The sequence below is a fragment of the Bos mutus genome, chromosome 1 (assembly GCF_027580195.1).
Source record: "Bos mutus isolate GX-2022 chromosome 1, NWIPB_WYAK_1.1, whole genome shotgun sequence".
NCBI lineage: Eukaryota > Metazoa > Chordata > Mammalia > Artiodactyla > Bovidae > Bos > Bos mutus.
The window spans coordinates 94,706,304-94,732,924 of record NC_091617.1 but is presented as its reverse complement, the minus strand read 5'-3'; the positions used below and the strand labels follow the sequence as shown (position 1 = coordinate 94,732,924).

Below are 26,621 nucleotides of genomic sequence, written 5' to 3'. Positions count from 1 at the left end.
TCTGCTGGAGGAACATGAAATGCCAAGGCCATAAAGAAGTCATGTTCTTCTTTTTGCTCAACCAATATGGTGCACATCTAATGTGTAATTCTTGTCTTTTGCATTTCAAAATGCAAAAGTGGTGTTCTAGCCCTGGAACTGACTAGCTAAGTGATACTGAGCTTTATCCTTTGGGGTCAGAGATCCTTTATGTACAAAAGGAAGAATTTGGCCCAGCTATCATCTAAGATCTTTTGGGCTCTAATATCCTATATTTCTACAATTATAAATGGAATCCATAAAATATAACAATAGAAGCTTATGATCACATAGGCGCAAAAGCAGCATCTACTGCAGTACTTCACAAAAGCTTTGTCAGGAACATTTTCAGTTCAGTAAATACGTTGACTTAAATAGTTTGTACATTTATGGGATATGCCAATCACAAAGACAGACAAGCAGGGAACTAGCAGAACTACAAATCACAAAATGCAGCGCTTGGCACAAAAGAGACGCTTAACCATCAGACACTGGATGCAAAACATTTGTTGAATGAATAAATGGTACCACATACAGAAGCCATAGTAAATAGCAGACTGGTCCCCCTACCACCATACTGTCCCAGATGTGTCCTTCCAAAAATGCAGATTCTTATTTAAAAGCCTTCTAGGATGACCTGCCTACAGAGGGTCAAATCCTCAGGGTTTAGTGTGCAGAGACAGTTCTTAAACTGCTGCCAATCTCTCTTTCTTGTCCTCATTTTCCCCACACAACCCAGGCCCCAGGCACACCACCGTTCTCACTGATTGTGACAGGCCTTGTCTGTCATGCAGCCAGCACATGATTCCTTCAGCCTGGAATGTTCTTCCCACCCTCTTGGTCTGACCTCCTCATCATCCTTCAAGAGCCACATTAGCTGTCACCTGTCCTAGAGACACTCCCCATATCCCAGCAGGGAGAGGCTGTGGAACCATTCATAGTTGCACAACCCAGGGCCCCTGACTCTGTGACTCATCTGCCCCTCCCTGTCCGCCACTCACTCAGCTATAAACTCAGGGGTGAGGACTGCATCCCCTCAGTGCCTGGTGTAGCTCCTGGCATTCAGTAGGCAATCAATAATAATTGCAGAGTGAAAATTTTGAGTGAAGTTGCTCAGTTGTGTCCGACTCTTTGCGACCCGGTGGACTGTAGCCCACCAGGCTCCTCCGTCCATGGGATTTCCTGGGCAAGAATACTGGAGTGGGCTGCCATTTCCTTCTCCAGGGGATCTTCCTGACCCAGGGATCAAACCGGGTCTCCTGCATTGCAGGCAGACGCTTTAACCTCTGAGCCACCAGGGAAGGAATACTCTGTTAGTATTTTATCTCAAACTGAATAATTAATCTCCAAAGAAAAATGTCTTGAAGTGCTAACAATGAACAAAACTATATAATATTAAAAATTAGAATTCTATTTATTTCTCCCAGTGATTTATTTTCCTTTTCTCTGAAACTGAAAGGCCAAGGTACTGATAGGGCTATTTGCTCACCTGCAGGCTCTTTATAGCAAGCATGGCACTTTATTAAAAAAAAAAAAAAAAAAAACACTTAAAAAAGGGAATAAAGAGAAGATAAATGGAAGGTCAATTCCAAAGTAAAATTAAAAAGTATATATAAAATTTGTTTTCATCAGTTAAGAAACTTTGGGCTAAATGTTTATATATATACACATATACTTGTTTAAAAATTAACTTTCATCTAATAATCTGTTTTGACAAGAAAAACAAAGTAAATTCATAATCTCAGAAAATGATCTTGGTGCTAACTGAATTCAGTCTGCTCATAATTCAAATTTGGTTTTGGTCATGGCCTACACCAGTGCAAATTAATCAGGGTCCTCCTCAGAACCAATGAAATATTAAGGTTAAGCAGAACCAGATCTTGCCAGTAGGATATTTCCCCCTGCTGAATCACTAAGGCACTGAGTTAGTAAAATATTTAATCCCAACACTTCTCTACTATTTAATAGACAATAAACTCTTTAAGAGAAAAAAATAAGTGTTACACAATGTTACCCACTCCATTGCATCCCTGAGAATGGAGATGAGAAATGACTTAACTTCCTATTCATTCTCCCTTATGATTAAATATCTGAGTGAAACACTTGCATCAGCTAAATGACAAGCATTATCTTCCCCATTAGCCATCTATTAAATCATGCTTAACAGGAGATCATCAGCAAACAATTACTGAATATAAAAAGAATAAAATTCAACCCTTTTAAAATGACTGTATCAAGGAAACAATGTGTTTGACATTCTCCCTCTTGCAACATAATTTTGAGAGGGAAAAAAAGTCTTGAGGATGGCCGACTGATTGGATTAAAGTATATACTATAGAAATCTATCATAGTTATTAATCACATTTAAGATGAGCTGATTTTACTCCACTTTTTCCTACTTAGAAACATCCAATGATCTTGTATGCACACTCTACTGATTTCTACACATCACCAGTAAGGTTCACTCGGAACCCCATTCAGTGCGGCCATTTGCATTCAAGTGAAACATTGCAGAGAAGCTAACCCAGTTCATACTTTCAGGAAAGGAAGCTATTAACTCAAGCAAACATTCAGTTTCAAACTTATGATATGATGAAGAGTCACTCTATGCTTAATTTGGGTTTCTAGTCCCAGAATTAAGACAAGAAAGTTTAAGTCATTACATGATTTAAATGTAGAGCTGTGCTCTTTAAACTTCCTTCTCCATTAATAGTTGAACCTTACTTTTTTTCCCCAAAAACAAATTCACGTGGCAGTCCAATATATAAAACAATGTAAGTGGGATTTTTCTGGTTGAAGCAGGTAGCAATAAAGGTAGAAGGGGCCCGGGTCTTCAGTAGTATCCTCAAAGCTCCCTAAGAAACACCAGGATTTAAGGAACAGACTCGGTAAAGCACTGCTCCAGAATTCAACTATCCTTTGGCTTTGGTTTTTAAGTAAGTGAACTTTTTTTCATATTAAAAAGCTAAATTGGTAACTTAACATAGTTAATGGCAAGAGTCCTCTCGGTCCCCCACATCCCAGTGCATCAGCCCGTGCCGTCACCTCTACTTCAGGCTGGATTCAGTACCTGCCTGGTCACGATCTGCCACCCCGTCTGCTCTGAAGAATAAGCTTGTAAAAAATGTTCGTCGGATCTTGTCTGGCTTTTGCTCAGGACCAGCTGATGACTTCCTTTTTCTACTCAAAGTATAAGGCAAAATTCTATAACCTACTACTCAACCCTGTCCAACTTTGCTCCTATCATTATCCCCAGCCCTCCCAACTTCAGCCATGCCTGGAAGTCACCTATCCCATCCTTTCTCACGGTCTACACTGGCTGGTCTCCCTCCCCAATCCTACTTCTTCTCTCCTTTTGGATCTTTGTCGAAAACTCATTTCAGTGGAAAAGCATTCTCTAACTCCCTCCTCATATAAAATAGTCACTCCTTCCCTCTGCCCTTTCTCTCTTCCCCTGCTCTATTATTCTGCGTGATAATTCATACCATCTGATACAGTGTTTGATGGTCTATTTCTATTTACAATTCCCATCCTCACTTTCCAACTAGATAACTGAGTTTCATTTGTGTTTTTCATCCCATCCCTAGTACCCAGAACAATGATTGACTTACTACAGGAGTTCAGTAAGTACTTATTTAATGAACAAATGAGTCATACACATTTAGTTTTGTACTCCACTTACAATTTTTAATGATTGTGCAATTCCATCAAGGGAATGGATTGCTCATTATGTTCTAGAACCATCCTCCATCTTCTCTTGGATATTTACGGTGTTTACTTTTTTTTCCCCCTCTCTCTCTCTCAAACAAACAAACAAACAAAAAACACTGCACTGGATGTGTATCCAGTTTATTTAAGAGAGGATTTCCACCTAAAAACACCTAAAAACAACCATATTGCTGTCCCCAGCTCATGACTATGGGAATCACCCCCTCAGTCTATCACCAGCCTGAATTACTTAATATATTCTGCACTCAGCTTGCATCTTCCTTTCCACTTGCCTCCAATCCTGTTGTCAGCAATACTAACATTCAGTCCCCTCATTGCCCCATCTTAACTTCAGTCCTAACACAGCAAAGCCATATGCTGGAATTACAAAGCAATATCTGGACCTATTTGTAACCCTTATCTTTAAAGTCTGCCCCTGCATTCACCCCTGACCTGGCTCTCTGGACTTCCCAGTGCCCTGTCTCAGGGCTCTGCCACTCTACAGAGCACAGGAGTTACTGTGAGCTCTCCCTGAATCCACAAAAGCATCGAGGGCTAGCTGTATGCTAAATAGACAAAATGTCTCCCCATATATACCCTTCTCCATATTTTAATGGTATCTCCATATTTTAATGGTATCATGAGTGCAAATGAATTTAACAGTTATATTGGTGCTTTAGTTCACTATAAATAGTCAATCACTTTAAAAATTGCTGGGTCCCCAGGCTAAAGAATGCTGGAACCACTGCCCAAGGTCCAGCTTAGTGTTCAGGGTCATTAGCCCCTAACCGGAGAAGGCAATGGCACCCCACTCCAGTACTCTTGCCTGGAAAATCCCATGGACGGAGGAGCCTGGTGGGCTGTAGTACATGGGGTCGCTAAGAGTTGGATACGACTGAGCAACTTCACTTTCACTTTTCATTTTCATGCATTGGAGAAGGAAATGGCAACCCACTTCAGTGTTCTTGCCTGGAGAATCCCAGGGATGGGGGAGCCTGGTGGGCTGCCGTCTTTGGGGTTGTACAGAGTTGGACTGTACGACTGAAGCGACTTAGCAGCAGCAGCAGCAGCAGCAGCAGCAGCAGCAGCTCCTAATAGCCACAAGTGACTCACATCCAGCCCTGCTTTCTGGGCTCCATCTCAGTCATCTCCTAAACAGTACATAGAACTGTGGCCTTGAGGATTTAGCCAAATGGTCCTGCTTCGGTCATCTGCATTTCTGCTAAATCACAAATCTGATTCATGACTTCTAGGAGGCTGAGAAAATGGAATTTCACTGGGCACGTCATTTATCATCTCTAAACCTTCATTTGTAAAAAGAAGATAACTCTATTATAACCAAGCTCCACAAGTGTTCCAGGCAGTGAGGGGCAGAGTCTGCACATGATAAAAGCTAGCTTACATTTTACTGTGGTTGCTATTTACTATGATGATTGTGTGTATGCATACTAAGTTGCTTCAGTGGTGTCCAGTTCTTTGTGACCCCATGGACTGTAGCCTGCCAGACCTCTCTGTCCATGGGATTCTCCAGGCAAGAATACTTGAGTGGGTTCCCAGACTCTCCTCTAGGGGATCTTCCCAACCCAACGATCAAACCCGAATCTCCTATGTCTTCTGCATTGGCAGGCGGGTTCTTTACCACTAGAGCCACCTGGGATGCCCATTATTTGTCCTATATCTGATCTGTTGCCAAATCCCTCTTCATTCCCACCACATTTTAGGCCCTGATTAATTTATTCAAGTACCTCGTTCTTACAAAAGCTTATCAGATCATCATTTCTAATAATACGTGCAGGGTAAAAACTGTGAGAACAGAGAGGCAATCCAGAAATACAGTCACTCTGCTCATGCAGCAAAAGCTGAAGCCTATGGAGATCTGGCACTTCACACATCACTTACCAGTGTTAGGTCTAGTAAGCCCCTGCTCAGACTCACTGGAAGAGCGAAAGAGTTTCAAGTGGGGCTTTAAACCATGAATTAAATTCTGACGACTCCTACAGTGATTACAATAACCTGGAGAAAGTTGAGAGTTCTTTTTTTACAAAGATATATATATATAAATATATACACACATATATGAAGTTTTCTAAACTGGAAAGCAGGTTCAATCATTTTTAAAAGTAGGCAAGGCTGTAAAATCAGTCACAAATTGTGTGCTACAGAAACTAGAGTTTTAAAGACAAATCTGAAAAGAATAGTAAATGTACAAGATGTAGAAAATCTGATGTTTGAGGACAAAAGCTTGATGTATTTCTGGACAAGAAGAGATATGCAATCTCTGCTATGACAAAATTATAAAGTACACCCAAGACTTTTCCTTCATAATTTGGCATTAGTTTAGAAATGCTTAGCCATTCTGTGACCATTAGAAGCATGAATTGTGCATGTTATGAGTACTGATGTGAATAAAACAATAAATCTCCTCTACAATGAGTCAAACAGAGCCCCAAAATGGTATGAGACTGAAGAGGATGATATAATGACTTTTAAGCATTGCTTGCTTTACTCCATTATAGGTATAATGGTTCTGCTAACAGGTGTCCCGTGTCTGGCTATGAAGGAATAGAGTCATCGGGATAAACTCCAGGGCAGACAATGACTTACTGGAGGCGCTGTCAATGCTGCTGATGCTGTCTGTGTCGTGCAGATGGTGTCTGTGCAGCTGCCTGTAGAGACTGAATTTGGAGAACTTGCTGGGCTTTCTTCCTTTCGGTTTTGAATTTGCATCATCAGGAGAGTTCAGGATGGGCAGATCTTTATCAGATTCATTTTTATCTCTGAGGCATAAGGATTCCATAGACTCTGTTGTTTCAGCCTGAGAAAATTATTTAAAAAAAAAGAGAAATGAAAAGAAACTGCATAATATATGCTGCAATGTGGTCTTTTAATTCCAGTTTAAAGTTTACACGTGTTGTTGGCTCCCTAAAAGACACACAGTGATGTGCGTGAGGTCACCTGCAGGGCAGTGGGGGGATTCTTGTGAGCTGTTTAAAGACTTTCAAAGGGACACCAGGAAGTCCATTACAGTTCCTCTTTCACTGCATCAAATTCTTGCAATTTTATGCCAATTAACCTTTCAGTATCAGATATAATTACATGAGTTATATTCACTGTTGAGCTACTGAACTTCCTCCGATAAACATTAAGTAAGCGATGATTTTTCTGTCAATTATTTTCCCCATTACCTTTCCACTAAATCTCTATTTTCCCAGAAAAGTCACCAACATATACAGCAGAAAAATAAGATGGAGGCCATCAAATTTTTAATAAGTGTATTGATATTTTGGCAACCATCTGAGTTGAAATAATAAGTACACGAATATAGGTGTACAGAGATTTTGGCAGTTGATTTGAAAGGTACGTTGAGGAGTTATTAACGTTCTGCTTTCAAACAGAATTTTCTAAATGTCTCCAGACTGACTTATCCTATTTTCATATGTCTGTAAGAAGGAAAAATTTCAAAAATCTTGGCAGCGACTTGTAATAAGGCTGCTTATTTGAAGTCCAATTGTGCTGCACATTTTTATGAACTTTTTTCCCCGAATAGGAATTAAATCTTTAATTTAAATGGAAACCCAAGGAACTGACTATGAGATAGCAAATGTTTTATGGAATCTATTTAGTTTTCTTACAAGAGCAGAAACTGAGACTAACAGACTCCGTAGGTGGTATCTGAAACCAGGTCTATGTTGGACTCAACTTAACTATCCAGGAACATGCCTCCTTTCATTCAACCCATCAGCCAACCAATCATGCTTTTAATACACACTTATACAAACTGTGTCCCTTTTATGCAGTTCCATAAAGATGAAATCTACTAACTGTGAGGGAACCCAGGGATGGTCCCCCGACGACGCGCTTCACGCTGCCCACATCCGTGAGTCTGTGTTCGTTGTCATCCCACCTCCCATAAGCCAGGTCAATCCCACCCACAAAGGCCACCGACTGGTCGATGATGACGAGTTTCTCATGATGAGCCCACAGGTATACGCTGGACGACACGTGATCCGGGTGCCTCATCACCTTGAGAGGAAAAAACCCACACATGTAGTATGCTTTCTAAAATGCCTTTCATACTATAATAAAACAGGTCTGTTTACACCCTCGAAGAGCATTTCCTACAATCCAAATACTAAAATGTGCTATCTATACATCGAAGAGAATCCCCAAACTTCTAATTTTATCCTCAGTATTTAGCAAAGGAAGATCCCTGGTTACTTTTTGAGACTCCCCTGCCCATTCTGGACCCCCCACACTTGTGGGGAGCTACCATTCAGCTTGAAATTTGGCCACATATTTCAATAAAAGTCAGCTCAGTGGGATAGCAGATTCCCTCCCCCCCACCAAAGGATTATATTGTATGTGGTATTACTTAAAAAACACTAAAACTTTTGAACCAGCATCTATCTCTGACAAAACTTTTACTAAGTGTATTGATATTTTAGCAGTCATTGAGTTGAAGTAGTAAGTATATGATATAGGGATATAGATGTTTTGGCAGCTCTTGATTTTAAAGGTACTTTGAGAAGTTATTAACCTCCTGCTTTCAAGTAGAATTCTCTCTAAATGATCCCAGACTGACCTATTTTTGTATGTCTTTAAGTAGAAACATACCAAAAACTTTGAAGACAATTTTACTGTTTAACAACATTTTTTTATTGTGGTGAAATACACATAATATGAAATTTACGGTTTTAATATTTTTTATGTGTACAGTGCAGTGGTATTAAGCATATTCATATTATACAACCATCTCCAGAACTTTTCATTCTGCAAAACTGAAACTCTATACTCATTAGACGATAAAGCCTCATTCCCTCTTCCCCTAAAACTCTGGCAACTACCATCTACTTTCTGTCTCTGTGAATTTGACTACTCTAGGTACCTCATGTAAAAGGAATCTATTTTTTTATGACTGGCTTATTTCACTTAGAATAATGTCTTCAAGGTTCATCCACATGATTTAAGATATGTCAGAATTTCCTCACTTTTTAAGACTGAATAATATTCTATTACATGTATATGCTAATTCATTAGTGAGAGTGTGATAGTAAAGTGTCCAACTATTATAGAACTGTTTATTTCATCCTTTGATTTTGTCCATGTTTGCATAATATATTTTGATAGTCATTATTAGGTAATGCTTATATTTATAAAATGTAAATGCTTATATTTTGTTGCTGCACTGAAACTTTTATTAATATATAATATCCTTCTTTCTCTACTGTAAAATTTTTTGATTTAAAGTCTATTTTGACCCATATGAGTATAGTCATTTCTGCCTTTTTTTGGTTATTATTTACATGGACTATCTTCTTTTAATCAAGAAAAATGTACAATCATTATATACTTTAAGCCTACTGGAGATTTATTACTGTCTTGAAATATCTCAATAACTGGGCAATATTTACTGATAGGCTTCAGGTCCTTGGCAAAATATCAAATGGCTTTTTTCAAATTGTTTATCATGTTTATTCACATTAGTAGTACTTTCTACTAAGAGCTTTTAAGGAAAGCACTTTAAATCCTAAAGGAGCTCTTTTTGTGTCTATCAGTATTCAAGGGACACCCCAGGGAGCTCACATCTAAGAGGTTTCAGGATAACCTTAATGAAGAGTATGGATACTTGATAAGGCTCTTGAATATTAAAACAACTCTAGGAATAATGTTCTTGGCTAAATGATCAGGGTAAAAGAAGCAGAAATGAGAACTCTGATGATCCCATCAAAATCAGAAATATAAGAAAGTATGTGTGCTCAGTCATGTCTGACTCTTTGCAGCCCCACGGACTATAGCCCACCAGGCTCCTCTGTCCATGGAATTTTCCAGGCAAGAATAATGGAGTGGGTTGACATTTCCTGCTCTAGGAGATCTTCCTGACCCAGGGATTGAACCCATGTCTCTTGCATCTCCTGCATTGGCAGGTGGATTCTTTACCACTAACGCCACCTGGGAAGCCCATAAAGTTCATAGTACTATTTACTCAAAATACATGAGGGAATCCCAAAGATTGCCACTGCTCAAAGCAAAACATATCTGAAAACTGTAGAATAATAAGGAAGAAACATTTTTTACGCAAGATGACCCAAATACCTTTATGTTGGGGTGTAGACGCATCAGAGTCCTCTTGCTGTATTCACTATTGATTCCAAGGGCAAGTTCCACCTCTTTGTAGAGCATAATGAAGATTCTTACCCCCTGTTGCTGTCACAAGAAAAAAACACAGGGAAAAATAAGAATTTCTGGAAGTATGATATGATTTTCTTTTTCTTCTTCCTTTCTGGGCATTGTATTTTCTAAAAATTTCTTCTATAAACAAGTATAATACAATATTTAATGAAAACTGCCACAGAAGGAGCTGAAATGTATGTGTAGATTAAGACACAAATATAAAAAATAAAAAGCTACCTCCTTTCCATTCTATGCATACTGAGTCAATATTTGACTAATTACAACCAGAATGTTGAAACTGCAACTTTAAATACTAAAAATGTCTGATAGTGTTACACCTTTGAACACCTCCAAACATTTGACATTAGAGGAAAGTTTTGATCTGATTCATTGTTACAGAATTAGGGTCTTCTTTTTGTTTTTATCATACCACAATGAGTTGAAATAACAGTGTGTTTTAAAACTCTGATGATAAAATCTGCTAAACATGCCTTAAATGTTTTGGGGGATATTTTCATAGATTTTTTTCTTTACTAAAAATTATTTCAGTGGAAAAACATTTCTCAGTCTTCACAAATGAATGTGTTGGTTCACACTCTTCACCCATAATTAAATCATTAAGGCCTATTTCACGACTGAAATGACTTCTTCAGAAGTCAGCTTCTCTAACAATCAAAAACCCCTGAGTTTTAGCAGCAGCCCACAAATTAACATTGATCTGTTCCTAGACCTTGGACCTAAAGGAAAATAGACAAAGCCATTGTGAAGGTCATACTGAATCAAAAGTTACTCACAAACTTTAATATGCTATACAAATAATAGTTATCATTAATATTAACCATCAGAAAGAATGTCCAACAGCTGGTAGTATAGAAAAGTACCATTGTTTTTCTCTCTTGGTTCTGGGTAGTGACAAGGTCTTAGCTTATGGTTAATTTTGCTTGACACGTGAATGTTCTCCCCTCTCCTTGTCCTCTTATATGATTCCCCCATTAACATACAGCTCCTCCAGGAAACTCTATATTGTTTATCCTCATTTCTTAGATCATTTTTTTACTTTTTAGGTTTGCATCCTCAGTATTGCTGTGTAGTTTGCAACACAGAATTTGCATTTTATATACCCAGCAGCTCTGAAACCATTCTGGATTTCTGAAACCATATACAGGATACTGTAGCTACACATAGACATTTAATATCCTACAGATTTAAAGGCAAGAAGTTTTCCATAATCTTTTCTAGAGTATTAGAGATGCCGGTGTATCTAATAAACTATAGTGATAAGTAATAATTTTGTTATAGTTTAAATATCAGTTCAGTTCAGTTCATTTCAGTCGCTAGTCGTGTCTGACTCTTTTCGACCCCATGAACCGCAGCATGCCAGGCCTCCCTGTCCATCACCAACTCCCGGAGTTCATCTAAACTCATGTGCATCTAGTCGGTGATGCCATCCAGCCATCTGATCCTCTGTCGTCCCCTTCTCCTCCTGCCCCCAATCCCTCCCAGCATCAGGGTCTTTTCCAATGAGTCAACTCTTCGCATGAGGTGGCCAAAGTACTGGAGTTTCAGTCTCAGCATCAGTCCTTTCAATGAACACCCAGCACTGGTCTCCTTTAGGATGGACTGGTTGGATCTCCTTGTAGTCCAAGGGACTAGCAAGAGTCTTCTCCAGCACCACAGTTCAAAAGACATCAATTCTTAATCCATGGTAATTAGGCATTGTTAATAATGGACATTCGAGTCACAAATTTAAGAAGACTTACTGGATTGAACACATCAAATTTGTAACAACTGGACATTTTTGCAATGTTACAAAAATGTGAAAAAAACATAAGAGTTAACATTTTTAGTCTGCAAGATATAAAACCTTGGAGTAAACAAAACATGTTTACAATTCCCTAGTGTTGCTCTGCCAATACTAAGGAGCATATTTTAGCCCCTAAAATCCTTTAGAATAACACATCACTTCAAGATACTAACTTTGTCTTACTTGGTGTTAGTAATATCTGAAAAGTGTCATATTTCTGAAGGGATACACCTGATTTACATTTTGGACTGCATTAAGGAAATCTGAGTACTAGCAGAAGACCCATTCTTGCTCTGAAAAAAACAGGATTAAAATACATATGTCATTTTATTTCTCTGGTTAACAACTGGCTTTTGGAACTTGCTTATCATTTATTACATTATGAAACTATTATTGTAATCAAGTATGAAAGTACAGACTTGAGTAAAGAAATAAGGAAGTGAAAGGATTAATTCATTCAAGGCAGGAAATGAACAGATTAATTTCCAATGATCTGGTCAGTGAATGCTCTAAATGAAAACTAGAACATTATTTTATTTTTCTCTTCTACTCTTCAGATTTACTTTTCTATTTAAATATTTTAGGATTCAGCAATGAATAACAGTTTAAAAAAATAGCCTCTCACTGACCGATGAAATATAAAGTTTAAAACCCCCAATTTCAACCTAAATTAAAGAACATTACAGCTGACATCTCTCATCACGGTTCATTTGTTTTAAAATGGATGAAATTTTACTTCTTAGGCTTATGAGATTATTACTCATGAAGGACAGTAGTTGCAAATTAGGAACTGGAGTGAATCTTATAATTTTCCATTTATCTGCATAACGAATGGATTTTTTAAATAATAGAGATGCTGGCACTAATGGATTATAGTATTGATATTATCTTCCATCTACTAATACCTGACATTTTCTTCTTTATTGTGTCTTTTCTCATTGAAATAAATTAACCTATAGGAAATAGGATACAGACTTTTTTGTTTGTTTTTTGATGTCTGATCTTATTTATTTGTTACTCTTAGAACATCTCATTTTTGACTGGACTCAGACTTGGAAGTAGAAGCTCTCAGGACAGCCTCCGTCTCTTGGCAATCTGTTCCTGCTGTTTTTCTTTGGCCTCCTTCATTCTCTTGGCCAAAAGTTTAGCATACTCTGCAGCCTCGTCTTTATTTTTCTTAGTACGCTGTTTCTTCAGAGCAATACGCCGGCGTTTGTGTTGCAGAACTCGTGGAGTCACGAGACGCTGAATCTTGGGTGCTTTAGTCTTAGGTTTCTTACCGTCTTTGTTTAGGGGCTTTCGCACAACATATTGGCAGACATCATCTTCTTTAGAGAGATTGAAAAGTTTGCGGATTCTGCTAGCTCTTTCGGGACCCAGGCGACAAGGCACTGTAGTATCAGTGAGTCCAGGAATATCCTTCTCCCCTTTTTGCACGATGACCAAATTGAGAACACTCAGATTGGCATCCACAATGCAACCCCGTACAGATTTGCGCTCTCTCCATTCCTCCTTGGTCTGTAACAGGAATGCCCCTTACTCAGTAGCAGGCGAACTCGGCCATGGGTCAAGACACCCTGCTTCATGGGGAAACCCTGCTTATCGTTCCCGCCACTGATTCGGACCACATGACCCTTGCATTCTTCACCCAGAGCTTCAGCAGCAACTTCTGTGGCCATACGCTTCTCGTAGAAGGTTATGAAGTTTTCGTTCATCGTCCACTTCAATGAGCTTCTGGCAGCCAGTGGCCGGGAAAGAGATGTTCAGCTTCATTCTGAAGCAGCCGACAGCCTCCAAAGCGCCACGAAAAAGAGGATACAGGCTTTTAAGTCATCTTAGCTTAAATAGAAATGACTAATAAGTAATTAAATATAAAAAGTTCATTTTTATGTAGTTTGGTTTACAGTTGTTTACTTACACCACGCCTACAATAAACAGTTGATTAGTGACAATATTCTTGTGATAATAAGGAAATAAATTCCTCTTCTTTTGGTCAAGGCATTACAAATTATCATAAACTCTCAACTATAAAGGGCAAAGCAAAATATATCCCCTGGGAATGAAGGCATTTGCTGGGTCCTAATAGTGCAGACTGGAGAAGGCAATGGCAGCCCACTCCAGTACTCTTGCCTGGAAAATCCCATGGAAGGAGGAGCCTGGTAGGCTGCAGTCCATGGGGTTGCTAAGAGTCAGACAGGACTGAGCGACTTTACTTTCACTTTTTACTTTCATGCGTTGGAGAGGGAGGTGGCAAGCCACTCCAGTGTTCTTGCCTGGAGAATCCCAGGGATGGGGAAGCTTGGTGGGCTGCCGTCTATGGGGTCGCACAGAGTTGGACACGACTGAAGCGACTAAGCAGCAGCAGCAGCAATAGTGCAGACTAATACAAAATATGGGAATATTTGCACACAGTGGAAGCCAAATCAGAAACAAAAGGACTGATGTTAATTCTGTAATTTAAAAAAAAGCACTTTTGAAGAATCTGATGTTTTACCAAAGCCTTTTAGTGACTCTAGGGGAAATTACCCTTTGCTCAGAAGAAAAGTGTTAATAGGGTAAGTGGGAAAACAGATGGCCCTGGACTTGACTATGTTTCTTACATTTCTATATTATGTTTCTCATCTTTGCTGAAGTCAGCTAACCCAAGGATTCCACACAGTAAACTTTATGACACCTGACTTGAGAAAGATAAAATTCTATCCTCTTTTCTAATTCATTTTTAATCAAGTAGAACAGATAACATACTATAAACAGTATGAACTTTTAGGTGCTTTACACATACAAATGCATATGAAGAAAATGAAAAATAAAAAATGTTTATAGTTGAAATCAAGAGACTTTGTTTCTGAGCCAGCTTTTTCTCTGATTGTTCAAAGCACAGTGGTCAAAATATTTTCTAAATATAGTAAAGTTGGTTCACTGCCTAAAGACAGCTTAGCTAACACATCCCCCAGAATAATCACTAATTTTATCACCTGTCAAGGACTTCCCTGGGGAGCAGCACAGCAGGGATGGATGGTTTGTAATATTTTAAGAAAATGAAAAGTAAAGGATAAAAAGGAATCATATCCTCACCACTGAAATGCAAGCAGCACTGGTAGGTAACAGCACAAGTGCTCATAAGCCTTTTTTTTTTCTTTCCAAGACAATTTTGTTTAAAGCACAGTCCTTAAGGTTAAAGATCCCTTCCCTCCTTCCCTATTTCACCCTTCTAGCCCACTATTTTGATAAGATTCTCTTTGATTTTTCTGTTCAGTGATGTGATTATTCATCTCATTTGATGAACCTGGACATCCTTCCCTGCGTTTGGTCCCTGATTTCAACTTTAGAATGTGCTCTGTGGTCCAGGACAGAAAGAAACTAACTTGATGACAAAATCCCTGCTGAGAACTAAGGTTCTATAGTTCTCCAGATTGCTGCACTTGAAGAATCTTCTGGTGCAGTTCTCATCAGAAATATCACGTATTTCTATGGTTAAAATATACAAACTGGATACAGGGATGCAGTTACCATAAGCATGATGCAATTTATCTTACCTCTTAGTACAATAAATTCAGAACTGTACAAACACTGGGATGCTGCTTTGAGTTGTGAACAGTCTGTCTCTCAACATCGGTTTAGATTATTTTAAATGATGACAGGGCATAACAGAAGACCAAAGAAACAGGAAAATATCAACTTGGTTACTACCAGAGAAACAAAATACTGTATTTTTCCCCTCAGAAACAACCATTAAAAGAGATGTTTGCCTATTGTTGGCTATAAGGTAGAGATGCTAAATTTCTCCCCAAAGAGCTGCACAATCAGATAGAAGGAAAAAAAGAATTCATTTCATTCAACCTTATGGACCTCTGGGATCCATTAATGCAAGAATAAATGCCATTTCAACCCAGTACTCTGTGAAGCTAGTGGCTTTCAGAAACTAAATTATGTATGTAAAGCAGTGTTTATGAGCATATGAAATGTCAATTTGGAATGATCTGAGTGTTAAAAATTTAATAATATGGTGTAGCTGGATTAGGGAAGAGAAATTCTATTAAATGTACCACTGAGAAATTAATATTTAATGGTATTACTCTTTCCTTAGGAGATTTAAAAAATCATTACATGTAATTTAAAAATTACAAGTTTCAAAAAAGCAGATAAAATTGAAACAAAGCACCATTATCAGTCAGTAATATTTATTTGGCCATGGTATTCACCTGATACCTCACAGGGTTCATGGGCCATAAAAGCAAAGAGAAATCATGACAGTGGTAGAGAAGGGACCTGGACAGGTACGCTGAGCGGAGTAAACAAACACCCACCAGCCAACATGGAGTGGAGGACCAGACTTGCAGGATCTTCCTCCTGAACCTCACTCTGGAAAAAATTACTAGCTTTCTGGAGTCTACTTAGGTGTCCTGCAGGTGCCTCATAGTCACATGATCTAAAATGTAGCTCTCTGACACCGGGTTCTTCTCACTTCCTTCCTCTACCACATCCACCCTACCAACACACCATTTTGATCAGATCACCCTTTGTCCATCACACCCCCCAACAATAGTTCCTCACTGTTTTTCCATGAAGTTCAAACCACTGGCTTGGTTCCAAAGCCTCCCCATCCAAGCTGCTTTTTCAGCTTGATGCCCCATCCTACATACGCTAACACTCGTAAATCATCGACCTTGTCACCTCACTGTGATTGACAAGGACTTAGAATTCCTGCCTCCAGAATGTTTCCTCATCACCATTCCTATACCTAGAAATCTCTTCTGTTAAAATGTTCGGCCCATCTTAAATGCTCTAAACCCCTCATGCTGTGAGGGGCTTCCACACCAGACCTACCCAGTGCTCTCCCTCCTGCTTTGAATCTTGGCACTGTCTCTGTACCCAGCTGACTTCTATATAGATCTTTAAGCTCCTTCAGGTCAAGAATCGTGTCTTTCATTTTTTACATGCCCATATGATTAGCCAGTGCCCTAACGTAGGAGGCATTCAACAGAAACATGTCAGTTGAAACCTAAAAGAGTAAAGCATTTGATAAGCACGTGAAGAGAAGAATTACTGGTATGATTGATGACTGGAAGGGCAAAGCTGGGAAAATGTATTAGACTGGAATTTCTGGAGTTTATTTCTGGAGGAGAAATGGGAAAGGTGCTGTTTCACAGAGAGAACCATGGAGAAAATTATAGCCCATTCAATATGTAGAAAGATGTTTGGTAAGGCTAGGACTGAGCCCAAGATGCGAGTCCTTCAGCAAGCCCTCCCAGGGGCAGAGATGGGGTCCTAGTCACACACATGACATCCTTAGTTATTAGCATAGGACCAGATGCAGAGGATACACTCAGTATCTGTATGCTGGATTATTTAATGAATATGCAAAGAATACATGTGAGACTAGAATTTCCAATTTTGTGAATGGAAGTCTATTGAGATAACAGACAGACTAGCCTAGAAAATGATGCTTTGGCAGAACATGTGTCGGAAATAAAGAAAATCAACTTCTTTTGCCTTTAACATCAGCAGTGAGGAGTGCTTATACCTACCCCTGGATATCCTAAACTAAATGCATGGGGAAAAGACATTGAAAGAAGAGGGAAAGGTGAGTGGGGAAAGGGGTACGGGAATGTAGAGGATGGGAAAAAAGAAATGAGTGGTGGCTGTGAGAAATAGAAAGTGCTGACTTCAATTACTTAGGATCTGCAAATTCTGCTTGAATGTTTAATTATAGAATTTAAAAAATTAAGACAGTTTGAAATAATAGTAAAAAGGCTTTGCTGCTGGTCAAGTCTGACTCTTTGTGACCCCATGGACTGTAGCCCGCCAGGCTCCTCTGTCCAAGAGATTATCCAGGCAAGAATACTGGAGTAGGTTGCCATTTCCTTCTCCAGGGGATCTTCCTGACCCAGGGATTGAACCCATGTCTCCTGTATAGGTAGGCGAATTCTTTAACCACTGAGCCATCAGGGAAGCCCAATAAAAAGGCTGCTGCTGCTGCTAAGTCGCTTCAGTCATATCTGACTCTGTGAGACCCCATAGACGGCAGCCCACTAGGCTCCTCTGTCCCTGGGATTCTCCAGGCAAGAACGCTGGAGTGGGTTGCCATTTCCTCCTCCAATGCATGAAAGTGAAAAGTGAAAGTGAAGTCGCTCAGTCGTGCCCGACTCTTAGCGATGCCATGGACTGCAGCCTACCAGGCTCCTCTGTCCATGGGATTTTCCAGGCAAGAGTACTGGAGTGAGGTGCCATTGCCTTCTCCAAAAAGGCTAGCACTCCCTAATTTGGACATGATTAATAACAAATTTAGATCTATCCTAATTCAACTTAATTTAACTTGAGGGTCAACCACATAAAGAGATTAATTGCTATTGTTTTCTGTTGTTTTAGTCACTAACTTGTGTCCAAGTCTTTCATGACCCCATGGACTGTAGCCTACAAGGTTCCTCTGTCCATAGAATTTCCCAGGCAAAAAATACGGGAGCAGGCTGCCATTTCCTTCTCCAGGGGATCTTTCCAATCCAGAGATTGAACCCAAGTCTCATGCATTGTAGGCAGATTCTTTATTGCTGAGCCACTGGGGAAGCCCAAAAATTCATTAGAAATATGAATGCAAAGTAGTCATTGGTGAGCCTACACTGCTTCAGTTATTTACTTTTTAAAACAAAAAGAGCACATTCAATGCTCTCCCAGAATTTATAGCGTCAATTTACCATAAACTGTTTCCAAACTGGAACCAGTGGGTTTTTATGACATTCCTTTGATATTCTTCAACATCAGTTTGACCCCATCTGACTGAAATTATTCTCAGATGACTTTGTCTTTTCCTCAAATGACAAATAATGAAAAAAATAAAATGCTATGCTTCATTTTATCATTTATTATTCAACGATGAAATGTCATTACAATTTTTGCTTATAAAATTAACTGCCCATAACTGATTATGAAACAAAAAGAATAGAGCTGCTAGTATAATTCATGCTGTGTATTAGGTGAAAATAGCTATGTTTCAACAGTAATGGGAAAAAAAAATAACAAAATAAACTTGAAAATAGTAAGTATTCTATTTTTTGTCAAATTCTAAAGAAAAATGTTACAAGTGTATATGAAGGGCTTAAAAAAAGGCATTTCAGAGGCAATAAACATTAAAAAAAATTATATCAGCATGTTAGTAAAGTACATACTGCTTTTCGCTTAAGAATGCAGTCCAACCTCCAACGATTTCCTTCAACCACCGGACGTTTCAGGAAGATTTCTGGACTCAACCTGAAATCACAAAACCAAGATTTCAAGAAACTACAACAAAATATTAAGTTCTAATTGTGTCATAGGAAGCAACGGCAATTTTAGCCCAAATGCCATTATCATCCTCCACCATGGCAAGTCACCCAAAGTTCTCTATGAGTCCACGTACAACTTCATACTGGAACAACAACCTTTATCCAAAAAAAAAGGCAGTCTCGATTTCTCTGTTACTCACATATGATACATACACACACTTGCAGATACTATTGACTGTCTGCCCAACAACCATTGTCCACCCTTTCCTTCCTTGGTATCAGGGCCTACCTCCCTTGACTGAATGTGAATATTCTGAATAATTGTTTCCTCAGGCTTGTGTTCAGCTCCAGTTTATAAAATAGCACAATCCTGCACAGTGAGATATATGAGGAAGTGCACAGACAATGAGATGTATGAGGAGGTAAATAGAAAAGTCCTTCCTCTGACGAGAGGCGAGACACAGGGGCACACACACAAAACCCCAGGGGAAGTGGCTCTGGGATGGATGCTGTATGGGGGCGTGATGCTTAGACAGTTGCAGCCACGCTGAAATTCTAAGGGCAAAGCCACAACCCTAACATCACTGGAGAACTCCACCAACTCTAGTACTGCCTAACTTCAATGATTTTTTTTTTTGATGTGGACCATTATTAAAGTCTTTATTGAATTTGTTACCATATCGCTTCTGTTTTATGTTTTGGATTTTGGCCATGAGGCATGTGGGATCTCAGCTTCCTGACCAGACATAGAACCCACACCCCCTGCATTTTGGAAGGCAAAGTCCTCACCACTGGACCACCAGGGAAGTCCCTAGTACTGTCTAACTTTAGAATTCTCATTCAATGAGAGAAATAAATCCTAACTGTTTAAGTTACTTTCAGTTGAGTATTCTAGCAATCCAGGCCAAAAAGTGTTCTAATTGATAAACACGAACACTGACTTCCTATACCAAGGAGCAGTGTCCATGGGAAGCTGGGCTTTCTGAGCAGGGAAGAAGGCAGGCTTGCTGATAGGTAAGCTCTTCCCACTGTGAGAATGGACCCCTGGGTTCTTCATAGTAGTGCCATGGGCAGCACAGTACAAGAGAGTCACTTTTTCCCTCGGGGTTAGGTCCAAAGTCATTGCCTGACTTAAACTGGTAAGTAGTGTAACTCCTCTGTAATGGGAAAAACAAACAAAAAAGCAATAAACTTTCATCTGCTGAAATGCTAGACCTGGAGGAGCAGGGAAAACTGTGTAAGGATCAAAGTCTTACAGAACACTAGGGTGAAATAGCGCCTTGCCAGGGGCTCTTCGAAGCATGGGAAAACCACGGGGCTTTAAGGAGCTAAGGAGATTAAAAGAAATAATTTTACACTCTACTAAATTCAGTTAAAGAAAATAAAAATCCAGAGAAAAAGTATCTAAAAGAAACTTGTACTGGATAAGATAAATAAGAAAACAGACAATAGAGGGGTGTATACAGTATAAATATTTACATATTTAGTTCAAAATAGGAAACAACTTGAACCAAAAATACAGCAACTGACAGGAAAAGATCCAAGATGAATTAAAAATGAATCTGTTTTAAATAGAAAAGTGTGTCATTGGGCACTGCTAGTTCACTGAAAGTAGGACATACCTGACAACATATATGTACTTGCAATTTTCAATGTACACATTAATTATGGGCTCAGAGGGCTTCAGTGTGGGGGCCATTTTCAGGTCTATACTCTGCAATTAAGTCTTTATCATCTTTTTTTAAAATCTCCAATCACTGTGTACCCTGTATGCAGAGGATTCTACTAGATACTTTGGCGGATCTTAGGCAGGCTCTCAAGGAAACCTCGATTTTGAGCATAATGTATGAAAAGATAAAAGCAGTCATGCTATGAAAAATGATAGTCATGCTATAAACAAAGCATAAACGATGGCAAGTACAGGACAGCTAGGACTCACAAGCATCATTATGTCAGGATCTTAACTAAGTAATTATTAGCTAAGCAAAATTCAAAAGAACTGTGTAATACTACATCTTATTGGGTTTCAGACAACAGTGAATGTAAGATGCATATTACTGTGTGTACCAGTAAGAAAGAAAAAATGATGACAGCTGTAAGATGGTAATGAGTGTGAGATGCATTCCAAATTCAGAGATGTTAAAAAGTACTTCTAAGCAAAGGCTCTTCTTAGAAGATTTTATAGTTTTAAATGCTCATATGAGAAAGAAAATGTTTAAAATAAATCATCAGAACTTTCATCTTAAGAAAATAGAAAAAAGAATAAATTAAAGAAAAAGTAAGAAGAATGGGAATAATAGATAAGAATAGACCTTAATGCAACATAAAACAGAAAAACAATAAACTCAATAAAACGAAAATCTAATTCTTTGAAAGATTAATAAAACCGACAAACTGGCTAGATTAAAAAAGAAAAGGGGAGTTGATTATTTTTGTGGGAAGAAACAGTACCAATCCTACCAAGATTCACTCAGGAAACAAAGGCAGGGAAAACATGTACTTACTCATATAATGAGGCTAGCATTATCCTAATATGAAAACCAATCAAAGAAAGTCTAAGAAAAGAAAATATTAAGTACAATATCCCTAACGATCACAGAGGTAAAAATCTCTACCAAAACTTCACAACTTATAAAAAGGATCATTCTTATTCCTAAGAATGCAAGGTTGGTTTAAAATCAATCAATATAATTCAGCACATTAACAGAAAACAGAAAGATTATATCAATATATGCAGAAAAAAGTCTTGACAAAATTCAATACCCATTTAGAATAAAAACTCTCAATACATTTTAAGTAGAAAGGAATTCCCTCAAAGAAAAGGCACCTATTTAAAAATCTACCTAAAGCATATAATAATAGACTGAAAGCTTTTCATCTAACACTGAGAACAAGAAAGATGTCCATTCTCACTACTTCTATTCAACATTTTGCTGATGATGCTAGCCAAGGCAATAAGGAAAAAGAAAGAAAGGAAGAGAAAAAGAAGTACAAGGCATACAGATTATAAAGGAAAAAGGAAAACTTTCATTATTCACACATCACATGTCCATCTATGGGGAAAAAAATCCTAAGGCATCTCTACAAAACAGTTACTCGCACTAGTAAGTGAACCAAGCAGTAGGTAAGATCAGTATTAAAAAATCAACCGTCTTTCCATATGCTGGCAGCAAATAAACGGAACATGAACTTTTAAAAATACCATTTACAAAAACATAGAAAACATGAATTACTTGGTGATAAGTACAAGTATGTGAAAAGTACAAAACCTGATGAAAAAATTTAAGATCATAAAAAAAAAATGGAGAGATATACAGTATTCATGAATTGGAAGACTCAATATTGAGAAAGAAGGACATATTTGTTCTTGACATATCTTCTAGTGAGTACTGGTTTCACTGTTCTTTTCCCTCTGATTTCTCAGTTGGGAAGAGAACTGGAAATGGGCATTGGCACAGGCAGAGAGAGCCTCAGAAGTCCTCTGGTTCAGGCTTGAGGAAAGGAAGAGTGGGATCTTCTGGCACTGCTAGCAGTGGCAGGGAAGGGCCCACAGGCATCAAAAACTCCGAGGAAGTGGAATTTTCCCTTCCAATAGAAGAAATGTGGTTCCAAGAGGACGATACAAATATTCATTGCTTGGCTCTGGATACAAAGTGTCATTGCAGAAACTGTAACAGAGCAGGGCACATTTCTATCAATAGCCAGAGGACTGAAAAGGGAAGCAAGAGGCAACCCACAAGTGGTGGGCAGATCACGGGGAGAGAGAGGAGCTCAGAAAAGCAATGCTATATAAAGTTGTTTATGAACTTCTAGCTCACTCCCAAGCTGCCCACACATAAATTTGATCCTAAATATTATATAGAAGAATTTGAGAACTGAAATAAGAAACAAATCACTGCTCAAATTTGCCATTAGGTGGAGAACATGGGGGACAGATCTGGACAGCACTGCAAAGACTTTAAAAAGAAAGATGTCACTAAAGACACACAGATAGAAGACTAGTTGGAACATTCTGCATGGACCTAATGGACCACTTTCCTGCTAAAACAGAAATACCAGTATTTTCTGTAAGATTTAAACAAGACCCAGACTCATAATATTCAAAGCTTCCAGAATACATTAAAAAGTACTTGGCATACCAAAAAAAAAAAAAATCAGAAAAATCTCAACTTGCAGGAAAGCCATTCAACAAATGCCAATTCCAAAATGATATGCTGATATTATTTAATATAATTCTTTGCTAGATATTAAAAAAAAATATTTCAACAAGCATGAACACTCTTAAAATGAATAGATAGTCAAAAAGTCTCAGCAAAGAAATAAAGATATAAATAAAAGCCAAAGAGAAATTTTCAAGCTGAAAAATACTACAGTAATCAAACTGTCAGTGAATAGGGTCACTAGAACAGAGGTGACAAAGGAAAGAATCCATGAATTTAAAGAGAGATAAAGAGAAATTATCCAATTTGAGTATCAAAAGATTTTTCAAAAAATTAACAAAGCCTGAAAGACCCATAGGACAATACAAAAAGATACTGATTTGTGTCATCAGAGACTCAGAAAAAGAGGAGAAATAGGGAAATGCATGAAAAAATTTGAAGAAATGATGGCTGAAAATTTCTCAAATTTGATGAGTGACATAAACCTACAGATTCAAGAAACTCAGTGAATTCCAAACAGGATAAATTCAAACACCATAATCAAATTGCTGAAACCTAATGACAGGAAGAAAATATTAAAAGCACTCAGAAGAAAAACAATGCATTATTTAAGAGGGGAACAATAAATCAAAATGAGCATGAATTTTTCATCAGAAAATACTGAGGCCAGAATGAACTGGAGTAAATTATAACTAGAATGTATAAAGATCTTCTGTAATTCAGTAATAGGAAGACAATCGAATTAAAAAAAGAAGAAAAATAAGATTTGAACGTGCCTCCAAAAAAAGCTAAACAAATGTCCAAAAGTCACAGGAAAATATGCTTACCATGAAAAGACATGCTAATACAAATTAAAATCATGAGAGACTACTGAATACCCTTTGGAATGGCTAACATTAAAAAAGAATGATGGTGGGAAAAATTGAGGGCAGGAGGAGAAGGGGGCAACAGAAGATGAGATGGTTGGATGGCATCATCAACTCAGTGGACTCGAGTTTGAGCAAACTCTGAGAGACAGTGAAGGATGGGGAAGCCTGGTGTGCTGCAGTCCATGGTGCTGCAAAAAGTCAGACACGACTTAGTGACTGAACAACAACAACAAAAAGACTAACAACAGCAAGTGCTTGCAATGATGAGCAGGGATGAAATTCTCAAACATTGTTAGTACATGCACTTCAGAAAGCAGATTGACAGTTTCTTAGAGAAAGTCGCTCTGTATTGATATAATACAATAACTAGAATTTACTTTTTAAGATAAGGGTTATCAAATTATGCACCATGAATCAAATTTGGTCCATTGCCTCTTTTAGTATGGTCCATGAGCTGTTACATTTTTAAAGGTTTATTAAACACACACACACTTGCACAAACAAGAATATGCATCAGAGACTATATGTGACCTGAAACAACTGAAATATTTACTTTCTGGCTCTTTACAGAAAATGTTTGCCAACCCCGTTGAAAGTCAGAAGCTTTTGAACTTTTGGGGTCATAATCTACATGAGTACATTATGTATTCATTCTGGTATTTTCATCCATCCGTCTATCTACCTACCTACCTATCAGTCAGTCTTCTTTTGACTACTGAAATAAAAGTTGCACAAAATAATAACCCTAACTTCCACTTAGGGCTTCCCTTGTGGCTCAGAAGGTAAAGAATCCACCTGGATTGTGGAAGACCTGGGTTCGATCCCTGGGTTGGGAAGACTGCTTGGAGAAGGGAAAGGCTACCCACTCCAGTATTCTGGCCTGGAGGGTTCCATGGACTGTGTAGTCCATGGGTTCACAAAGAGTCGGACACGACTGAGCGACTTTCACTTTTATTTTTCCACTTAAGCTGCAACTCTCCTTTCTCTTCTTTCCTACCTTTTCTTATTGCATTATTTAAATAAAATTCTAATATAACTTACCACTTCTCTGCCTAAAATATTCACCTATCTTTATCTGGACAGCTCCATCAGCCAGGACTCAGGCCAGACTCCTCTCCTGTGAAGCTTCCACAGCTCCTGCAGGCTCAGTCACTGCCCCTTCCCCTGTGCTTCCCCCCACCCCACCCTCACCCTGTGCCTTCTGCTATGCTGATCTTCACCACTGAAGTGAAGAAGTAAAGTCGTTCAGTCGTGTCCGACTCTTTGCGACCCCATGGACTGGGGCCTACGAGGCTCCTCCCATGGGATTTTCCAGGCAAGAGTACTGGAGTGGGTTGCCATTTCCTTCTCCAGGGAATTTTCCCCACCCAGGGATCAAACCTGGGTCTCCCGCCTTGTAGGCAGATGCTTTACCTACAACGCTGGAAACCCGGGTTCAATTCCTAGGTGAGGAAGATCCCCTGGAGAAGGAAATGGCAACCCACTCCAGTACTCTTGCCTGGAAAATCCCATAGATGGAGGAGCGTGGTAGGCTACAGTCTATGGGGTCGCAAAGAGTCGGACACGACTGAGTGACTTCACCACTGAGCTGGCCCCGATCTGTTGTCCTGCACATAATTTCCTAACTGTGTATTGTCCAGGGTAGGGGGTGCTTTTCATTCATCATTCTGGACCTGTGCCTGTCACATAGTGGCTGCTCATTAAGTATCTCGGAAATGAATGAGTGAATAAATTAATAAATGAAAGAACGGGTGGTTAAATGAATTAATGAACAAAAGAGCTAAGCACTTCTAGGTCCCAGGTTGTTTCTCATTTTATTAAATCTGCTTTTTAGTTCAGTTCAGTGGCTCAGTCGTGTCTAACTCTTTGTGACCCCATGGACTGCAGCATGTCAGGCTTCCCTCTCTATCACCAACTCCCGGGGATTGCTCAAATCTGCCTTTGCTTGCATATTAATTGTTTCAAAAAGAGAGTAACACAGTTTTCACTCATGTATATGATGTCTCTTGATTTAGATTAGAAGCTTCTAAAGGGCATGTGTATCTTCTCACTATGCTTTTCATTCTCTCAGATCCAGATATATCAGGGTGTGATAAAGTTTCTGAATGCTCACTTTTGCAATATAATTGTATAACAAGAATTTTCTTCACTTGTTTTGAGGAAAGTTTCTGCAAAGGTTTTGTTTCAAAGAGAGAGTTGTAATAAGATGTTATCCTAGCACAGTCACGAAAAAGAAATAACCTGCTGATTTATTTTTTTTGCTGACAGAAGAAACATTCAACATTCCATCTCTTTAGATGTTTAAATGAGAGCCTATATTTCAGTGTTCAGAACCTTCAAAACATATATTCTTTGTTTGTGTAAAACATGATAATACGAGCTCAGTGGAAACGCTATTTACAGTCTCTTTCATGTCCTAGTCAAACTTTCAGAAATACTTTTTAAAGGAACATACCTACTACATTAAGCTTGAACTTAATCTCATAAGTGTGTAGAAAGTATTCAATCAAAGAAATAGTTCACAAGGAAGAACCTTTCTTTTATTTCTGGTAGCCGACTTGAAGAGATAAAATTTGGCAAGAATAAAAGGACCAAGATTAAGCTCCTCCATAAACGTGAGAATAAACAGAAG

General features: G+C 38.6%; 1 protein-coding gene and 1 pseudogene across 8 annotated transcripts in view; both read right to left on the bottom strand.

Moving 5' to 3' along the window:
* The window catches only part of PLD1 (phospholipase D1), a 273,608-nt gene that overhangs the window by 127,224 nt on the left and 119,763 nt on the right, over positions 1 to 26,621 (bottom strand). For 6 of the 8 annotated variants that reach the window (XM_070373231.1, XM_070373213.1, XM_070373223.1 and 3 more), the window contains 5 exons: positions 18,865 to 18,946; positions 9,820 to 9,930; positions 7,549 to 7,749; positions 6,331 to 6,541; positions 5,626 to 5,739 (listed from right to left, as the gene is read on the bottom strand). In XM_070373231.1, coding sequence (XP_070229332.1) covers positions 5,626 to 5,739; positions 6,331 to 6,541; positions 7,549 to 7,749; positions 9,820 to 9,930; positions 18,865 to 18,946 — 719 coding nt within the window. The remainder of the gene's footprint in view (positions 1 to 5,625; positions 5,740 to 6,330; positions 6,542 to 7,548; positions 7,750 to 9,819; positions 9,931 to 18,864; positions 18,947 to 26,621) is intronic. The other 2 variants (XM_070373235.1, XM_005905582.2) reach the window with 1 other exon arrangement.
* Positions 11,437 to 13,666, bottom strand: LOC138989944 (small ribosomal subunit protein eS6 pseudogene; annotated as a pseudogene).